At 41.0% G+C, this 19,606-nt stretch overlaps 1 protein-coding gene across 3 annotated transcripts in view; it reads left to right on the top strand.

Annotated features, from left to right (window-relative positions):
* COL14A1 (collagen type XIV alpha 1 chain) overlaps window positions 1-19,606 on the top strand; it is a 218,803-nt gene that overhangs the window by 100,910 nt on the left and 98,287 nt on the right. For all 3 annotated transcript variants that reach the window (XM_075549323.1, XM_075549322.1, XM_075549324.1), the window contains exons 23-26: window positions 1,617-1,733; window positions 9,878-10,024; window positions 14,622-14,678; window positions 19,461-19,600. In XM_075549323.1, the coding sequence (XP_075405438.1) occupies window positions 1,617-1,733; window positions 9,878-10,024; window positions 14,622-14,678; window positions 19,461-19,600 (461 nt within the window). The remainder of the gene's footprint in view (window positions 1-1,616; window positions 1,734-9,877; window positions 10,025-14,621; window positions 14,679-19,460; window positions 19,601-19,606) is intronic.

The raw sequence follows: 19,606 nt of genomic DNA, 5'->3' as shown, positions 1-19,606 counted from the left end.
AATCAGACTGACCATCATCCCAGATTTCACATAGCATCAGCCCTTCAGGAAGCTTCTTGAAATCTCTCTTTCATGGAATACTTTGAGACCTTGTAGGCTAGACACTGAATGCATTTAATCTAAAAGACTGACGTGTGTATTGAACAGATATGCAAAGCTTGTGGTCAGTGGTTTTTGATCTTGTTCAACAGATCAGTATCTGTTGGAGTTACAGACTTCTAGGCATGACTGTAACCTTCAAGTAGCCAATCGTTCCTTGGCGAATACCAATGAAGACCTTCTTTGTACTTCCTCCCACCCCTTCACCCCCTATCCCTCCTCTCCTCCTCCAGTTCATCTTTATTCTCCCATCTAGGTTCCCCTTTCTGAGTCCCCCCTTCTCTTTCTCCATAATTCTCTATTGGCTTCTTTTCACCTACTCGGTGTTGTCTCTTCTTTCTGTCCTCTTTTCTCTGCGACTATCTCTCTTCTCTCCTTCAGTAACCATGTTGAGCCTTGCAAACATATCGTAAAAGATCGAGCACGCTGAATTGTTTTATATTGTTATCTTTCAAGCCAAGTTTTGATGAGGTGTTTTTGAAAGAGGTGTTTTAAGTTTCAAGCAAACTAAAAGTGAACACCACTGCAAATAAATGAAATGAAAGCACATTTTATTTGGTGTAGTCAGAAGAATCATGACTGACTTCCCCTTTTATGGGGTGTAGCAGGGGTTGTTTGATTGGCCTTAGTAAAATAAATATTTCCCCCTTTTTAAATAATAGAAATGAATAACCTAAATCAAAGAAGTTGACTATATTATTATAACCACTTTAAAATTAATGTTAAGCAGTTTTTTGGTGTCACCAAATGAGAAGTAAGGAAAAATGAAATGGACGGAAGTCATATCAGTCATTAGGGAAAGTAGACACCGTCACCTTCTCCATGGAGACACACGACAAACTCTTCAACTCTTCACTGTCACGGACAGAAAACACTTTCAACTCCTCCCCCCCCCCTCCTGCCAAACATTTTCTTTTTTGTTATCCTTTTTGCATGTCACACTGTCTTAAGATTACTAAGAACATTTGCAAAGGCCCTTATATATGTATTTTATTACCTGAATAGACCTTGTTATTTCTAGATGTTTTCGTTATTTGTTCATTCTCATTCAGTCATGCTTTAAAGATCAAGTCTTTTGAAGCGTCTCTTGTATTTCTGTTGGAGCTGTATTCAGTTCTCTTACGTAAACCCATGTAATTACATCTTTTTTTCAAGGGTGGGAAATTGCATAATCTATTTAATTTTTCATGGTACAAGCATTGTACCTTTATTGTGGGATATTCAGAAGACACTAATAAGCCATGAAGGAAGATGGAAATCACCCACTGTGCACCAGCCACTGCGCCGGACATTTGGTTGTGGCTGAGCCTCCACATACACTTTGGCAGCCTATTCTCTTTGGTCATCATTTTGTACACCAATTTCTTGGGAGTTGATGGGTGTCCTACTTTAGACTCTACTTAGAGTAGGATGTGTTGACAGGATTGGTTTTTTTTAATGCTAAGTTCATTTCATACTTGCAGATGTTTGTAACATTGTATACTGTGTTTAAGGGTTGTGTTTCTGTTTCATTGTAGTGTCCCTGGATGTGACCAATCTCCAAGCCAACCACATTGAAATGACCAGCTTGTGTGCTCAGTGGCAATTGCATCGACATGCCACAGCCTACAGGGTAGTTATAGAATCCCTTCAAGGTAAGCACGCACCATTACTGATTTTTGTTTTTTTGTCAAATAATTGACATATCATTTCTTTGTAATTTTTATTGTTGCAGTTGTTGGCTTCCACCGAGGTGACTCCTTGCATAATGGAAGTAGATGCTGCTCAGTCTGTCCCATCTGAATGCTTGGTGGTAGATGGGACCATTGGGATCCACAGAGCTTCCATTAGCTGGGCATTTGCAGTAGATCATCAGGCAATTCTTCCTAGTTCGTCTTAGTCAGGAAGCTCCTGGGCATCTGTTCAGGGTCACAGCAACACATCGGCCTTCAACTAGGAGCAGGTGCTGGCTGCACATGAAGGGCATTGGTGGGGAATCTAACTGAAGTTCCCTGTGTGGAAGGCGAGAAGACTTCTACCCTGAAGTCACCCATACTCCCAAACTTGTGTACCTCGATGGTCTTATAGCATCCCAGCAGGGAGTCCGTGAGTCACATTAGATTAGAACCTTCTAATTTTGGAGGCATGGTTATGTGATGGTTAATAATATTGAATATGGTGTCAGACTGGCTGGCTAAACAAATTACTTAGCGTCTCCAAATAGCCATTTCCCCAACTATTAATAGCACAGGTCTTGTAGGATTCTGTGAGGATTGAACTGGGAGAATCTAGGGAAAGCATCTTCATCCAAGAAATGGAAGCTTTTTGGCCACAAGAGCAAAACAAGCTGATAGTAGCATGCACAGTATTCAGAAAATAAAATCTTCTTAGCTATGGGAATCAATAATGAGCATTAATTAGAGTGTTATAAACAGTAAGAAAGATGTGGTTGCTCTCTAGGCTGAGACAGGCTATGGGTAAAAGAGAGAATCTCAGATGAATTTTGTCTTTAATCTTTCCAACTTGGTAGTTAAATTGGTAGAGTTCTGTCTTCAAAAGACCACCAACTTCCCCATTAAAAGAGCCGAAACAGCTAAGTCCTCAGGATAGGACTGTTAGTTCCCATCTCCCTGGCATTTGAATTGAGGTGGTGGAGAACATTGAAAGGACCACGGACTGCTAAAGGGGCCAACAAACGCTATCTTGGAAGAAGTGTGACCAGAGCGCTCCTTAGAGGCAAGGATGTCAAGGCTTCGTCTTTGGACATGTTGTCAGGAGAGACCAGTCCCTGGAGAAGGACAACATGCTTGGCCAAGTGGAGGGGCAGTGAGAGAGAGGAAGACCCACTGATGAGATGGATTGTTACCATGACTGCAACAGGGGGCTCAGCAGAGGCACCGCTGTGAGGCTGGTGCAGGACGTGCAGTGTTTCCTTCTGCTGTGCATGGGGGTGTGAGGGTCGAAGAAGACCCGATGGCACCTGTCAACAGCAGCGACATCCCCGGCTATGACAGCATTCAAAACCCAGAAATACTGCTCTGGCTTCAATCCCTAAAAGGAGAAAGCAATTGCAATTGTGCCCCCTTTTTAATATGAGCTGAGGAGGTGTAGTGGAAATCCCTGCTAACTTGAGCCAAGACATTGTGTGGATAGAGATGCTAAGCCACTATTTGCTTAAACCCCTGCGTGTGAGGGAAGAAGCCCTTCAAAATGATGTAGAGTAACATCTGGGAGTAGCTTTACTCACAATAAACCCTACGGAAGAGAGAGTCAGGCCAAGTCCCATGGATTTAGTGGTTGTGTAAATATGACTTAGGGGTTACTTAAGCAGGAGGAGTTGAAAGATAGGCAACTATTTAAGAAACAACTATACATTCTTGTTATATTTGATTTCTCTTTCTACAACTAGCTGCATCACATTTTATACAGAAGTATTGGAATTTAGGGACTTTTGTTAAAAAAGAAAATGAAAAATTAGTACATTGTATATACTTGCGTATAAGCCAAGTTTTTCAGCACATTGTTTATGCAGTTTTTGTGGTAAAAAATTAGGTGCCTCAGCTGATATTTGAGTAAGCTTATACTCAGGTATATACGGTAAGTACCTTTCCCTAGCAGCAAGCCAGGTTATGTCATCTGCATATTGAAAGCTGGCCAAAAAGAACTTCCACGCTTTCTTCATATCTCCACATTAAGTTAGCTTGGTCCTCTTCAGTTGTCTGCTCAGGATACCAGAAGTCTCTCTGACTGAGTCACTTAAATAAGTGTGAGCAGAGGTGCTGTGTAATTTATTTCTCACCACTGAGAGGCTTTTGCGCTCATTTCACCATCATCTCATACATCCAATGGTCTTACTTAAGATCATTGCTTCACCAACAGTGCCACGAGGGCTCCAAATTCAAGAGCAACTTCTAACTCACAGCCATAGAAAAAGAGGATTTGGAAGAGGAAGGGTGGGAGGGCCCGTGGAGAATAGACAGTTGTTTAGATTTTTGTTTATTTTGAACTTGTAGAGCTTGGATCAAGAAATAGTCATGTACTTTGCCCAAGAGTGAGGATGAGTTTCTTTACTGGACATAGGAGTGTGGTTACCATCCTGATGCATGGCCTTGGAAGCATTTGTGGTTGGATGGTAATTCTTCCATGGGCAAATGACTCCCAGAACCCTGGCTGTTTTTTCTCTGTAATATCTCCCATCAGTTGCATTTTGCCTCTGCAGACATTTCCATCTTTCCACTCTAATCAGAGGTGACCCTAGAGAGAAATGGGAATTGATTCTTATATGTGTTGGAAGGAAGTTATGTCCCTAGAAGAGTGGGAGGGGTGGGGAGAGAGGGGAAAAAAGGAGCTGATACCAAGAGCTCAAGTAGAAAGTTTTTGAAAATGATGACAACATATGTACAAATGTTCTTGATACAATTAATGTATGGATTGTTATGAGTTGTAAGAACCCCCAACAAAATGATTTATAAATTAAAAAAAGTTATGTCCCCAAATGATCCATTCACAGGTGTCTGTGCCAAATTCCTACTCTTTGCTAGATAATCCCCCCAAGTTTCTAATATATTCCCTGTGGTAGTCTGGCCAGGTACACCTTGAGGTGAAAGAGGTGTTCTAAGATGAAATCCATGCTGTCACCACAACTACTGATCAGCCTTCTGTGGGTGTTAGTTTCTCTAAAATTACTTCTTTTGAGGCTATTCACGGTGGCAAATGCATAGAGAGTTTCGAAGTTTTTGTTATGAAACTAGCGGGTTATATTATTCCAGCTTGTTTTCAAAGGACACAAACCCAGAGGAAAGTGACAAGCAAAAGGGTTACCTTATTGGCGAGTCTGGTGAGAAGTCTGAGAGTGTCTGACTTCATGAAGCTCCGGCTCTAGCTGCTCAAACACTTTTACTAAGATGAGGTCCTGCTCCAGCCCTCTGTTCTGCTTCATCTGCCTTCATTCTTCAGCAGGCTGTGTAAATTGGCCCAGAATGATATGATCATAGTGACCAGAGAGCTTCTCTTTCTTATTAGTTGAAGTAAAAGTCTAGGTACTGAGTCATATCAGGTTGGTTTGGGTCACAGGCCTGTTGCTGAGGCCAAGTACCTGAGAGAAAGTGAGTCTCCAGACCTCGTTTCTTCCCACCTTTGTGTCTGGTGTTGATGGGCCTATTCGTGTCTCCCTGAATCCTAAAAACCAAGAGTGGGCAGGAATGGATCGTAAACTCTATCTATGTAAATATACGACTGTTTCATAGCCAATAAAAAAGAAGAAGAAGAAAATCGCCAGAAGGACAAGGTCCTTTCAGGAGAGACTGTAATAAAACCTGCTTTGGAGTCAGCCATCCAGTTGCCAAATTAGTGGTAGGCTCCTGGTTAATTCCAGGACAAACCAAAGTGACAGACTTTCAATTGGCCCTGAGTAACTCAGAGCCCCATGAGAGTCTCCATTCATTCTGTGGAAGCTCTAAGGTTCTGTCCTTTCCAGCTGTTTTTGAGTTGACTTGGCACTGACTTGGGTATAGAATTTTCCCTCAAGTTCAAGTACTTACACGCCAAATAAGCCCAAGTGCTGTATTCTTCTCCTTTAGTTGGAGAACTTCTTTGTAACTTCGTAGAAAAAGATTCAAACTATACACCACATTTTCCTCCACCTGTGGGCGCTGATGTGCCCATCTGCCAGAGTATACACTTAGTAGGGCAGAGATTTGCTGCATTGGAGAAAAAACCTATCTTCGTGGAGATGAGAATCTTGCAAAAGGTCATGTCAAGTGCTACTTATTCTCAGGCGATGACTTCATGAAGCAATGGCATTAAGGCTGAGGATGAAGGTATTTGAGCAACCTGGGGAGTGGAAGTATTTGGTTTTTAACAAAAACTTCAGCCGAGCAGTTTCCTTGATCCTGAGTATTCTTTGTGGACCTGAGTCAGTATTTGTGGAACAGAGGTGGCGTCCTTCTCTTTGACCCTTGGTTGTGCTGTGCTGAGGCACTTGGCTGATAGCCAACAGGGTGAGCCCACCAGCTGCTTCATAGGAGAAGGATATATTTCCATAAAGATGTCTCTACCTTTGTTAAGATGTACTGTCTTTTTTAAGAATTCCGGTTACCTTACGTAGTCATGATATATATGTTTCAGTAGTTTACTTATTTGTCTTTTTTTTTTTAACATTTTATTAGGGGCTTATTTGTCCTTTTTTATTAACAGTTTTATTGGCACTTCACCAACGTATCCTACAATTCAATAGTTCAATCATATCAAGAAGCGTTGTACAATCATAATCACAATCAATTTTAGAACATGTTATTCGTATAATTATTTTTTGATAGTGGCAAAAATACACACAACAAAATATCCTCCACTTCAACAACTTCAACATGTATAACTCAATGCCATTGATGATACTCTCTGCACTGTGCAGCCATTCATGAAAACGTACAGCCTTGGAAATTCTAAGGGGCAGCTCTATGGGGCAGCTCTACGCTCCCCTCCAGGGTTATTCTGAGTTGAAATAGACTTGACAGCTATGAGTTTGGGTTTATTTTTACTTGTTGTTGTTGTTATCATCACCATCATAGCAACCCAGAGAAAACTGTGACCTTGCTTCCTGTGAATGAATGCACAAACACAGAATTCTCCTCACCCCAACTCCTAAGTAAGATATTATGGTAACTTACTCCTTTTGGCATGAGGGTTTGAGGAAATCAGTCATCATTTGATCAGTTTACATGTTTTTCTTTAAGGCCAAGCCATTAGACTTGAATGAGACAGGCCAAAAACAACATGGATACACGCCCATTCATGTAAGCCCGGTACTGTTTCCCATTAATTTTACTGTGCCTGATCCAGGTTTCCAATGGTTTTGTAGATTTGTTTTAGCAGTAAAATCCTTTTATAAGCTACCTCAAGAGTATCCATGAAATATACAGGAAATGATAGAAAGACAACATTTCTAGCATTGATTTCTGGGCAAACCCTGGTAGCTTTTCCAGCGATAGCGTCCTACGACCCAGACTTATTGTTGTCATCAGCGAGATGCTAACTCACGGGGAGCTCACTGATCAAAGGAAGATCGATCAATTTTGGGGAAATGCCCATGATTTCCCTTTCCATGGCAGCTGTGATTCTAACTTTCAGCTAATTTCTCACGAGATAGTGGTCGAAATGAAAATATTGAAAGTATCAATATTTTGGACCACCAAGAGAACAAGCAGGTCAGTCTAGGTTCTCAATCTGTGGGTCGTGACCCCTGTGGGGGTCAAACAACCCTTTTACAAGGGTTGCCGAATTCATCACAGTAGCAAAATTACAGTTATGAAATAGCAATGAAAATCATTTTATGGTTTGGGGAGTCAGCACAACATGAGGAACTGTATTAAAAGATCACGGCATGAGGAAAGTTGCGAACCACTGGTCTAGGGGGAAGTACAACCAGAATGTTCTTCAGAAGCACAAATGGTCAGGGACCAGTAGCTGGAAAATGACAGGTGCTTTGTAAAGTAGCGCGGCAACAAAAGAGCAAGAGCCTCCCCAAGATGGACGGGCACGGTTGGTGGCCACAACCCTGCAACAATTTGTTGTCAGGTTACTATGAATCGGGACTAACCGACTCTAGGCACCTAACAACCACAGTAGCATAATGTTCATGAAACAAAGCCCATTGAGATTGGTCACAAAGCAGGCAGGTGTGTCCAATGCAGTGATAAGATAGGAATCCTCATCCCATCCCCACTAGTCATCTTGTCTGCTGATTTACAAGGTGCACTACAGATCTAGGAACCTGATGGAACTATTAGGTAAGCTCTGGGCTATTAACTGCAAAGTCAGCAGTTCAAACCACCAGCCACCCCAGGGGAGAAAGATGAGGCTGTTTCCTACCATGAATACTTAGGGTCTCCGACACCATATATAAGTTGGAATCTCTTCAATGGCAGTGGGTTTGCTTTTTGGTTTTCAATAGGTCTCAAGCGATTTTGACTATTAATATATCCATATTAAAATTCAACAATATAATGTAGTCGTATTAACATATGCATTTTATTAAGAACCGGGGTAACATTTTATATAACTATGCATTTAAAGACTGTATTCTATTTATTCTTTTGCGATATTTTAATGGAAAGTAAAGCGATATCTTCTGAGTTCTCAATTTAAATCTCAATTCCACTGTTTAGTGCATGAGTAAATCACTAACTTTCCTGGTTCTCAGTTTTTTGTATTTAGGTGGAAGATACTTGTAAGTGTAGTGGTGATCATTTACAATCCCGAGAAGAGTGCTTGGGCTAGGATAAATGCTTATTGACTGATTGATTGATTGATTGATTGATTGATAAATGCATATTTAATGTTGACAGTGGTTGTTTTTAGCATTACATCCCAAACATAAATCCTGGCATGTAGGAAATCTTCTGGGAATCATGAGTAGAAAGAATCCACAGCCATGTGGCTGTGGATGTGAGAGTGAAGAAAGTCAGCAGGTTTCCCAGTCTCCAAAGTGCTCTGAGTCTTAAGCCGTTGTAGAGAAAAGACAGAGGAGGCATGACTTGGAATAAGCTGTTTGTGCCATAGCTGCTTGGGGGAACAAAAAGAACCTCGGAATGAGGAGACTGTGCTCTACAGCCTAGAGGGCGAGCCCCAAGTCTCTTAGCACCAGGCCCTGTTTCCTCATCAGGACAAAGGGTCTAGGAGAGCGCCTAAAACATCTCTATTTGTAATGAAAGGCACATGTGAATTTACTGTGTAAATCTAGGGCTCTCTGTGTTTCCCTTTTCAAAATGCACCTTAAAGAAATGATGACTGCTGAACGCAAGATGTTCCCCTCTTAGCCTTGTCAACAAGTATGGTTTTTATTTATGTTGATACTCATTTTAATATTTATCTATAGGAAGTCCTTCCTACGTGAGTCCAGGGAGTGGGTCCCTGGGACTCCTGAGGGATCGCCTTTGTATTTGGAAGCTGTCCTGAGTGTCAATGGAAAATAAAGGCGAAGAGGGAGGGATTAGGCAGGATGGGGTATCTCTAGATTCCCCAAGGCTGCATTTTTCGTAGTTTTAAAACAGCCTATATATCCAGAGATGAAGCTTCGGGGACCCTCGAAACCCACCTCATAGTTCACAAAGCACAGAGGATGCCCATAACGACAATGTTGAAAAAATAATTTTATCAGGGGCTCTTACAGATATGCTAACAATCCATAAATCAGTTATGTCAGGAAGCCTTGTACATATGTTGGCACCATCATTTTCAAAACATTGTCTTTCCACTTGAGCTCTTTGATGTCACCTCCTCTTTTTCCCCCTCCCTTACCACTACAATTTATGACTGCATACTTACATCTTTAGACTACCGCCTAGAAGGGTGTCTACCTGAACCTCTTGTCGGCTAGTAGAAAGTTGTACAGGGCCAAATGAACGTAGCCTTTAATGTCAATTTGACTGTGCTCTGGAGATTCGTATTAAGTAAAGGGGAGTTCTTCTTTTCAAAAAGTAACATCCTGAGGCCCACACTTGTCCCACAGTTCACGTAAGATGTAAACATGTAATTAGATACACAAGTTGTTCCCCACTCAGCACAGGGTGGATTTCTGGAGTCTTTTCATAGATTTTTTTATTGTATATTTAAAATGTGTTCTTTAATTTTTTTGGAAACGTCCACCGTTGGATGTATTACATCTTTAAGAACAAGAATAATTTGTTGTGGAGGTACATGACCTGGGTGAGGCACGGGAAGCATGTTAGAAGCTACTCTTCGGATGACTGTTGTTAGATTTCACACGTGTTATGTTTGCCTTCGGGTTTGCTTTTTATTTCAGATTCACAAAAGCAAGAATCCACTGTGAGTGGAGGGACAACCAGGTATTGCTTCTATCAACTTCAGCCAGATTCACAATATAAAATCAGCGTTTATACAAAGCTGCAGGAGCTTGAGGGGCCCGCTGTGAGCATCATGGGAAAAACACGTAAGTCAAGTGTGTACTCTTTGTGAATAAGCAGCAGTTTAAACCTCTCCTCTCGTATAAAATTTCTTCTCCCATAGAAAACGATTGGCTACTGCAGCCCAGCGAACTACGCAAGACCAGTGTGACTTCTCGTATCCAGCTGCAGAATTCACTGCATGTGGCCTCCTGACGTCCTCCCCACGCGTTGTTTCCATTCCCCATGTAGATTTCACAGGGGATCATAAGGCCATAGGATGGCAAAGTACCCGAAACAATGCCTCGCATTGTGATCTGAATCCATAAGCAACCTTTGTGGTATGTGGGGCGTGAAATGAAGGCGAAGGGCTGAGCTCTGACATTAAACCAAAGCCGCATTACCACGGCCACGAGGGTGGGAATGGAGCCAGTGTGTCGTTTCCCTGACCCTCGAGTTATTGCCCATTTCCGAGGCTTTAGCACTTTTTCCAGTTCTAATCCACCAAAGGAAAAGGCAAAGTACAACATGAAAAGCAAGGATGCTGTACGTTTTCTGAAGGGCGTTGCTGTGACTGCCAGGTCTGTTTCGAACCACGGTATCCCCATGTGCGACACAAGGAAATACTACCTGTCCTGTGCCCGCCTTACAGTTGTTTGGCTCCGTGTTGAGCTCATTGTGCTGGGAGAGCACAAATGGTGTAAACTTCTTGGAATGGCTTTGAATCAAGCTTTCCTGACCCAAAAGGCCACAAATATCCAAACTATTTAAATTAATGAATTCAGAAGTACATTTATGGCCCCAGTTCAGGACCTTGAATTCAAACTTGAAATCCCTAAAGATTTACGTCTGGGTAGATGGTTGGCAGTTGACTCCCTTGGAAGCCCCAGTCTCAGGTCTGTGACTTTTGGTAAGATCTGGCCGCCGTGCATACAGAGCTTTCAGCCTCTCTGGCACATGCAGGAAAAACCCAGAACATCATCATCAATGTGTGTGATCCTCAAAAACAGACCGAAAATCAGATAAACTGAATCATTGATACTATTTTTTAAACCTGAGATACTCAGTAGTTCATCTTATTCATGTACTTTGAGAGATAATTCACATACCATCAGATATGTCTGTTTTAGTTTCATTGTGCAGTCATCACCACAGTCTTGGTTGGGAGCATTTTCGTGAGCCCTGCCTCCTCTTATCTACCTGTTTGCAGTCTCAGTCCCTGCCCCAACCTCTCACCCCACACCTTCTGTCTTTCTCTAGACTTGGTCTTTTCTGGACCCTGCACACCCATGGAATCTTATAATATGTGATCTGTGGCGTCATTTGACACCTTTCACTTGGCATTATTTTTGGAGGTCCACCCATGTTATGGAATGTACCCCCCCTTTTTTTGAATGTATCCCTTTTTCTCCCTTAGTCCCCGTCTTATTCATATAATTTTGAAGTTAACACAGGTCTAGCAGGACACAAGATTGAAAGTCAAATAGGCTAGGTCAGAACACTTGTTCTGCCACTTAGTAGCATTGGGGCCTTGAGCAAGTGAACACCTTGTTGCTCATCTGTAAGCTGAAATACCTACTCCTTTACTTCCAGTGGTGACAGTAACGATTCCACTTGCATCTCATTGAAGAAGTTCATTTGGTCACCTCTGGTGTTATCATCTTGGAGGTCACCTGCTGATGATTATGGGGTGCTATCTCATCAGCAGACATGTTTCTCCAAGCCATCCTTTTTTTAAAGTATATATTTGAAAATTTAGAAGATCTGACAACACAGGACTCACATACCTTCAAGGTGCCAATCTGTTGTCTCTTTCATAATGCATGTGTCCTCAAGGGACTGCCGCTGCTGCACAGTCTTGGCTTGTATTTATTCTCTGCCTCACCGCTACATCACGTGAGCTTAGAACTACTGGCTTACTTACATTTCCTCTTATGTCTAAGTCTACTTTGTTAACTACCAACTCAGGGCACTTCATTCCAGTGTGGACAGCTCTGTTTGATGTAAATGTTTTCCATGTGTTGGAAACATCTGTCTGCTTATAGCTTCCACCCATGGGCTCTAGTCCAACCATCTGAAGCAGTGCAGATCTAGACGTCTCTGCGCCATGTGACAGTCCTTCATACACTTGAAGACAAGGACCATCTGTCTGCCACATAGAAGCTGTAAACATAAGCAGGTGTCACCGGCCTCTTCTGAAAGCTGTTGTTTGATTAGATGCTTTCTTCAAGCATATCCATCTGACGACATATTTCCTCATTAATTTGATTGTTGATTTATGAACTGAACTTGGGACATGCCTTAGTTTTCTACTTGAAAAAAAAAGATGCACAAGAATAAAGACAATCCACTGCTTACACAGATTTTACAAATAAATAAATCAGGCTTGCCAAGCATTGTGCGGTGCTGTCAAAGACCTCGCCGCATATGTTTTGGTACTGAAATTTCTCACCTTTTCCTACTTTTGAAATGATGTCGATTCAAAAATTGGCTTATGAAATTAATTATGTATATATGTATATGTTGCCATGAGAATGCCGCAGAAGAGCATACATGAAATGTCATCTTTCCTCTCTTCCATTCTTCCTTTCTGAAATGCAGCATGACTTTTAGAAGGCCATCCATCAGCAACCAGTGGGGCTTTTGTCTCTGCGCATGTGTGTGTGTGTGTGTGTGTGTGTGTGTGTGTGTGTGTGTGATGCACAGACCTATGGATAGTGGTGAACTCGATGTGAGAGGCGTGATGGGCTTCAAAAGTTTTGTGAGAAAATGGAAGTGGTGTGCGAACTTTTTGACACTGCCTCGTCTGCTTCACAAACAGGATGATACTGTGATAGTGTTTGAGTAGCTTTATTTCACTTAAAAATTTACTCCTGGGCAGTTTTTCCCTCTCAGGGATGCCGAGTGTCATGTTACCTAACATCTTTATGTTGAGTCATTTTATTCAATTAAATTTCTTTTATTGGATCTTAAGGTTGGAAGAGATCTTCACATTCATCTCTTCCAGCATTGGTTCCAACGAAGGAATGTTTTTTAGAGCTTTCCCAACCAGGGATCAATCACCTGAGTGAAAATCCTTCCAACTCCTTGGTGGGTACTCTCCCCTGAGTCTGAAAATCCCCCCTGTGAAAGCCTATGATCTGTGGGAGTTTTCCCTGCATAATTAACGAAATGTGTCTTGTTTTATTTTGTGCATTGGTCCAGTTTGTCTTCTAGGGTGACCCTTAAATATCTTTTTGGCTAGTACTGCACTTTTCAATCTCTGCTCCAAACATGTATTGTTCAACAAAGCTAAAGAATGGAAGTCTTTCCCCATCTTTCTTTGGGAAAATGAGATCAGAAATGTTTCATCCATTTTTCATCCATCTTTAGTGTCAGGAATAAGAGATACATATTTGATAAGATAATATTGTGTGATGTTTACTTAATGATGCCAAACTTCTAGCCCTCTTTCATGGGGAGCTAGTGTAAGAATCACTACTCTGGGCTATCCATCCCCAGAGTCTGAGTTTATGTATCTATTTTATCTATCTATCCATCTCTTGATTCATTTGAATAATTTTAATGACATCTATTTCATATCCCATACAATTCAAAGATTTAAATATAGGAAAAAGAGGTGTGCAGTCATCACCATGACCAATTTTAGAACATGTTCTTCATTCTTGTACTTATTATTATTGGCTCATCATTTCTCTCCAACCTCCCTTCCCATAATCCTAAGACACTATAAATCTAACTACTGTCTCTCTATATTTACCTATCCTGGATTTCATATAAAAGAAATGATACCAATAAACAACAACAACACAGACACAGAAAATCTTCAGAAGAAAGCAGAAATTAATAAAAACTAGAACAAATTAAAAATGGGTCAAAAGAGAAAAACAAATGATGAAGGCTTACATTTTAATCCAGTAAACTCTGTCTAAAGGCAAAGGTAGTCACCAAGCTGGTCATTGATCAGAGGGGATTCACTGAAGGCTTTAATCCACTTAGCATCCCCACCTAGCATCTTTTCATCAAAACAACCCTTAGCACAGTGTCAAGATTTCTCATCTCTCATCGACCAGGTTGACCTGATTCAGATGAACTCTGGCCTGCCTGTGTTTCCACGTCATCCTCAGACTGGAAAGAACTTTCCAGATTTAGTCTTGAGCAGAACAGAGAGTGGCCTAAATTACATTGTCATCCTGGGGCACCCAAAGCAGGAATGGGGAGAGCACTACTGGACAAGGATTGATGATTAATCCATAAGTAGCCAGATTGGACACTGAGTTTAGTTTATGTATGAAAGGACTCAGAGGCTAAATCTGAAATAGGCTGTCAGGACTCCTGCCTTGAATCCACATTGACACTATTTTGTAGCTGACAGTTTGATTTCATTGCCGTCTGCTGGTTAACCTGGATTATGGGGAAAAATCCTTCAGCCTGAGGATACAGGAAAGGATGGAGCCACTTTCTTTTCTTTTTTTGTGTGTGCACTGACTCGGATTGGAGCCGCTTTCATAGTTGATGCTTGACTTGCAGCAGTCTCTCAATTCTCAGGGCAGTTTCATCCCATTGCTTTCTGGCGGACTTAATACTCCATGATTCCCCACTGATGAGGTGGCTAACTCACACTCTTTTTCTTCTTGTTTATAGAATCATTTCCCACTCAACCACCGACTTTCCCTCCGACGATTCCACCACCCAAAGAAGGTAAAAGAATAAAGCCATAATGATGTGATTTTAGATTTAGGATTCCTATTGATTTGACCTGTTGTCTTTTTCATTGAAAAACCCAAGGCATTCATAGATGAAAAAAAAAAAGAATACAACATGGGGCGGGGGAGGGAACGATTCTCAGATCCTGTTGTGATGTCTACAAACAGTCATTTAGGAGCAGACTGGACATGAAAAAGATATTTTTTAGAAGAACAGAATAATTCGGGCTTCGTTGGCAACATCTGAGAAGTCAGTGTTCACCAAAGAAGAATAGCAAGCTCATTTGTGAAAGAATTTACAGTTCACAGTTCTGTAGATAAGGGTGCTGGGTTCCTACTTGGCTTCTGAAACGCCTTGTGCAGTCTCTGTGTTTGCTCCAAGTGTTCCTCGCACCACGTGTCTCAGGAATTGCGGTAACCTTTTATCAAACCTCCTAATATGGGCGTGATAATTTTTTTCAATTCTATTAATGAGCATGAGGCAATCTATGTTTGAGAAAGAAAGTCTTGGTGGAGTGTGAAGGGTGGGTTAGAGGGAGGAAGAGACAAAGGTATAAAGGTAGGACGGGCACTTGGCAGGTTGTGCGAGGGGGGTACAGCTCTGCAATGTTCCAGCATCCTTCCTCTCCTAGCATGCAGAGCCTTCGTAGCACCACTTCCCAGGCTGTCTTGCTTTAGTGCAAAGTGGTACAGTTCACAGTTGCCCAGGCATGTCTTAGATTGCCCTGAATTTTTTATTGCTATTTCCTCTACCCGGAAGGCCAAACTCTTTCTTCTTTCATGTATTGATACCGTCTTCTTTAGCTTCAGTATCTGTGGTTTAATTTTGCTGTGCATAGAGCTGAAAGCAGACTCCTAATGGATATAATTATAGATTAGGTTTTCTGATGTTGAGATTACAGGCATTTTGATATCAGAATATTTTGATTGACAAATGAGCAAAGCTCAATCAACAATCATCCGTGAAAACTCTGAGAAGACTTAGAAAATGTGGAAGACTCCGTGGCAGTAAGGCGTGACAAAGTGGAAGCCGGGTCTCGAGGTCGGCCGCATGATGGTCTTAGGCAGGCAATTTGCCAAGCTTTGCTACCTTCCTCATTTAAGCTCTAATTATTCTGAGTGTATAGAATATTATTAAATATGGCGATGAAATGAATACTGAATACTTTTCACATAAGCACTATAGAGTCAAGGAAAGTACAAGGGAGAAAAGTAACAAACTCATAATGTCATGTCCCATAGGTAATTCCTCTGTGCATCTTCATGTATTTTCTTCTTTCCTTTTGATTATGAAGTATATATTTTTTAAAACTTGGGGTGTATCTTTAAATTCATTTTGCTTTCACAAAGAAGGTGAAACCCAATGGAGAAGTCATTTTCCCCAGGAAACAAAGGACCAGCTTAGCATTTAGAAGCTAAGGGTTAGCAGATTTTTAAAAAAATCATTTTATTGGGGGCTTGTACAACTCTTAAGCAGATCTTGTGTTTGCTCTCAGCTTCAAATTTAAACCATAAATTTATAAAATCTTATGAAACCTGGGACTCATGAGAACAACTTTACCAGATCCTTTCCCCTAGAGTATGGCCTCACTTGGAGATGGCTTGTTTTAGTTTATAAATAGCTTGAAGGGAACGAAAGTGAACTTAATAAAACAAGTTGAGCTCTACTTGGTTTTTTGCCTTTTTTTTTTTTAAAGAAGGGGGAAAGGCACATTATCTCACAGAATATTTTGTTCAACTGGCCAAAGATGAAACAATTTAGATTATTGAAGAATAAATTGTTTGCTTTGTTGTAAAATAAAGTTATCCACAAAAAGCTACATGAATGAAGAGGCAAGGCAGAATAGATAATATGAAACAGGACAAGATACCAAGAAATAAATAAGACTTAAAAAAGAACTTTCAGTGGAGTAGGTTTTTGGTTGGTGTAGTTTTTGCTTCTTTTTGTGTTGATGTCAATCAAAGCTATTTATGATAACCTTTTTGAGTGAACATTAGTGTATATTCCTTGGCTACATATCAATGGGGGATGGAAAAACAGAGGCAGAATTAATAGGCATTGCTGGACTTAAATATTTGCTTATGACTTTGCACCAAATGCATACCAAATTGTAGATTAATACGCTTCCCTTGGGTCATATGACTGTCTTCTGAACTTGAATCCTTCTAACTTACCATATATACTCAAATATAAGCCGACCTGAGTATAAGACGATGTACCTAATTATTACCTGGGAAACCATAAAAAACTGATTGACTTGAGCATAGGCCTAGGGTGGAAAGTGCAGAAGCTATTGGTGAGTTTCAATAATCAAACAAATGAAAATAAACTTAATAAAAATAGAGACATCAGTGGGGTAATGTATTTAAATATTTATTTTAAATAAAAAACATAAATAAAAGGACAAGTCATTTAACATTAGTAAACCAGCACAGTAAGTAGAAAATAGGTTTAACATAAACAATCAGGTATCAACAATGATACCTTAAGAGTACTATTCCCTGAGCTCAATCAGCAACCAAGCTAAAATGTAAAGAGTTAAAAATCCTTCAAAACTGGATTCATCATCGTCATCTGTATCCCAATGCAGAGCTCCAGCTGGTGTGAGGTCATCATAGATGCAGTCCTCACTGAGATCGCCGTCATCACCATCACTGCTGTCATTTTCATACAAAACGCAGTCTTCACTGCCATCTGTAGCATTACTAATGCTACATTTCTGGAAGGCACATCACACCATGTCTTCTGGAATGTCTTCCCATGCATCTTGAACCCACTTTGCTATTAACTCTATGCCAGGCTTCATGAGATTTCCTCCTTTTGACAGTCGGGCTTGGCCAGATGACATCCATTCATGCCACATCCTTTGCACACGGTCTTTAAAAGGCTTATTCAAAGATACATCCAAAGGCTGCAGTACAGATGTAAGCCCACCTGGAATAACAGCTAAAGTAACTTAACTAGATTTTGCCAGTTTTTTTATGTCATCCGATAGGTGGGCTCTGAACATATCCCAAACAAGTAACGATGGCTTTTTCTTTAAGGCTGCTCCTGGTTGTCAGTTCCAATTTCTTCCAGTCATTTTTTTTTGTTCCGTCTTCATCCATCCAGCCTTTAACATGTGCACGCACAGTAATTCTTGGTGGGAAATTGATCTTTTGGGGCAAGGTCTTTTAAAAATAATGACACAGCGCAACTTAGTTCCATTAGCCAAACATTATAGAGCAATTGTAAAGTGTTTTTTTTTTCATTTCCTGTGGTTTTTTTAGAAAAATTTTTTTTCTCCTAAGCTTGCCACAGTTCTGTTGCTTGGAAGATCAAAAGTCATGGCAATTTCATCCTTATTCCCAATATCTGCCAGGTCATAATTATAAATCCTTTTTTGTTTTATAATTAATGACTTGAATGACATAATTTTTTCTTTAAGATCTTGTGGCAATTTCTGGGAAATCTTTGTTTGTCTCAAACATAGTAGGCCAAACCTATTCATGAAACAGGTATACCATCCTGCTGACGCAGCAAATTTTTCAATGCCTGGTGCTATATATTTGTCATCCTTAGCCATTTGTAGAGCACGTATGTGGATTCCCATGTGTGTTACGCAGTAACCATTTTGACGACACTCCATAACCCATTTATGCAATTCACTCTCTAGAGCCCCATAAAAAGACATTAAATCACGACAAGCTTTTTTAGCTTTTGGATTCTGTTCCAAGTCAGCCTTAATTTTCCACCACTCCCTCACTTGCTTTTCGTCAACACAGAATCCCCTACTTGCAATACTGTTATTGCTCTCTTCTACTCTTGACACACCCTTTATTTTGAAACCAGCCTCATATGACCGGCGTTTTCGTTTTGGTTCAAGAGCATCCATTTCTAATAAGATAAAAAACCAAGACTTTGAAAAAATAACTTTAATGGTAATGCTCCCCCGCAGCGTGTTAGCCCAGAGGAGAGGGGGGAGTCCGTGCAGGCTGGGGATGCAGGATGCGAATTAACACAGAAACCAGAGGGGAGAGAAGGAGCGCAGCCACAGACACATCCTTACCAGGTCAGCTTCAGGCGTAAGTGAATCACTACAGGTGCTTCTGCGAATTGGAGCTGTCCAAGTCATAGGACGGCTCTGATTGGTTAGATGCGTTTAAACAAACATCCAAAGCCCTGCAGTATCAGCAGGACTTTGAATGAATAGCTGAGAAATGGCAATCACCTGGGAGATAACGGGAGCTCTTCCTGTTACCTGGGGGCAGGGCAGCAAGATGTTACACTTTGCTGGGGTACCACTGACCCATGTATAAGCCGAACCCCACTTTTTCTGCTCATTTTTGTTCTGAAGAACTCAGCTTATACACGAGTATATATGGTAATTTTCTATCTCAATAAGCAGAGGATAGGGTGCACAGTGCAATAGCTTGTAATCGGTAGAGAGTGCCCTAATTCGACTAGAGAGGGCCTACTGAGGCTTCTGTCTCAAAATTCCATTAACTCCATACTCTCCTCTCTTTCCCCCCATTTTTTGTTCTTTGGGACTGAGATTCACACTTTTCTGTCTTTCTTTCTCAGTCATAAATAGTCACCTTGGGTTTAGGAGAGAAATGATGACCAGGATGTATCATGAACAAAACCTTGGAATACAAGCCTCAGCATATTTACTCCTTTGTTAGGCAACAAGTTTATCCTTACCAGAGAGAACCCACTATCAGTGATAATTTATTGACTTAGTAACTGCCTCACTGCCTCCCCATCTTTAATTCTTAATTGATCCTCGACCCTCAGTATGTAAAGCAGCCAAGGCAGACCTGGTGTTTATGGTGGATGGATCTTGGAGCATCGGAGATGATAATTTTAATAAGATCACGGACTTTCTGTCTAATACGGTTGGCGCACTGGACAAAATTGGTGCAGATGGAACTCAAGTAAGG

This window comes from Tenrec ecaudatus, chromosome 5 (genome assembly GCF_050624435.1).
Source record: "Tenrec ecaudatus isolate mTenEca1 chromosome 5, mTenEca1.hap1, whole genome shotgun sequence".
NCBI classification, from domain to species: domain Eukaryota; kingdom Metazoa; phylum Chordata; class Mammalia; order Afrosoricida; family Tenrecidae; genus Tenrec; species Tenrec ecaudatus.
This window is presented reverse-complemented; position numbering and strand designations above follow the sequence as displayed.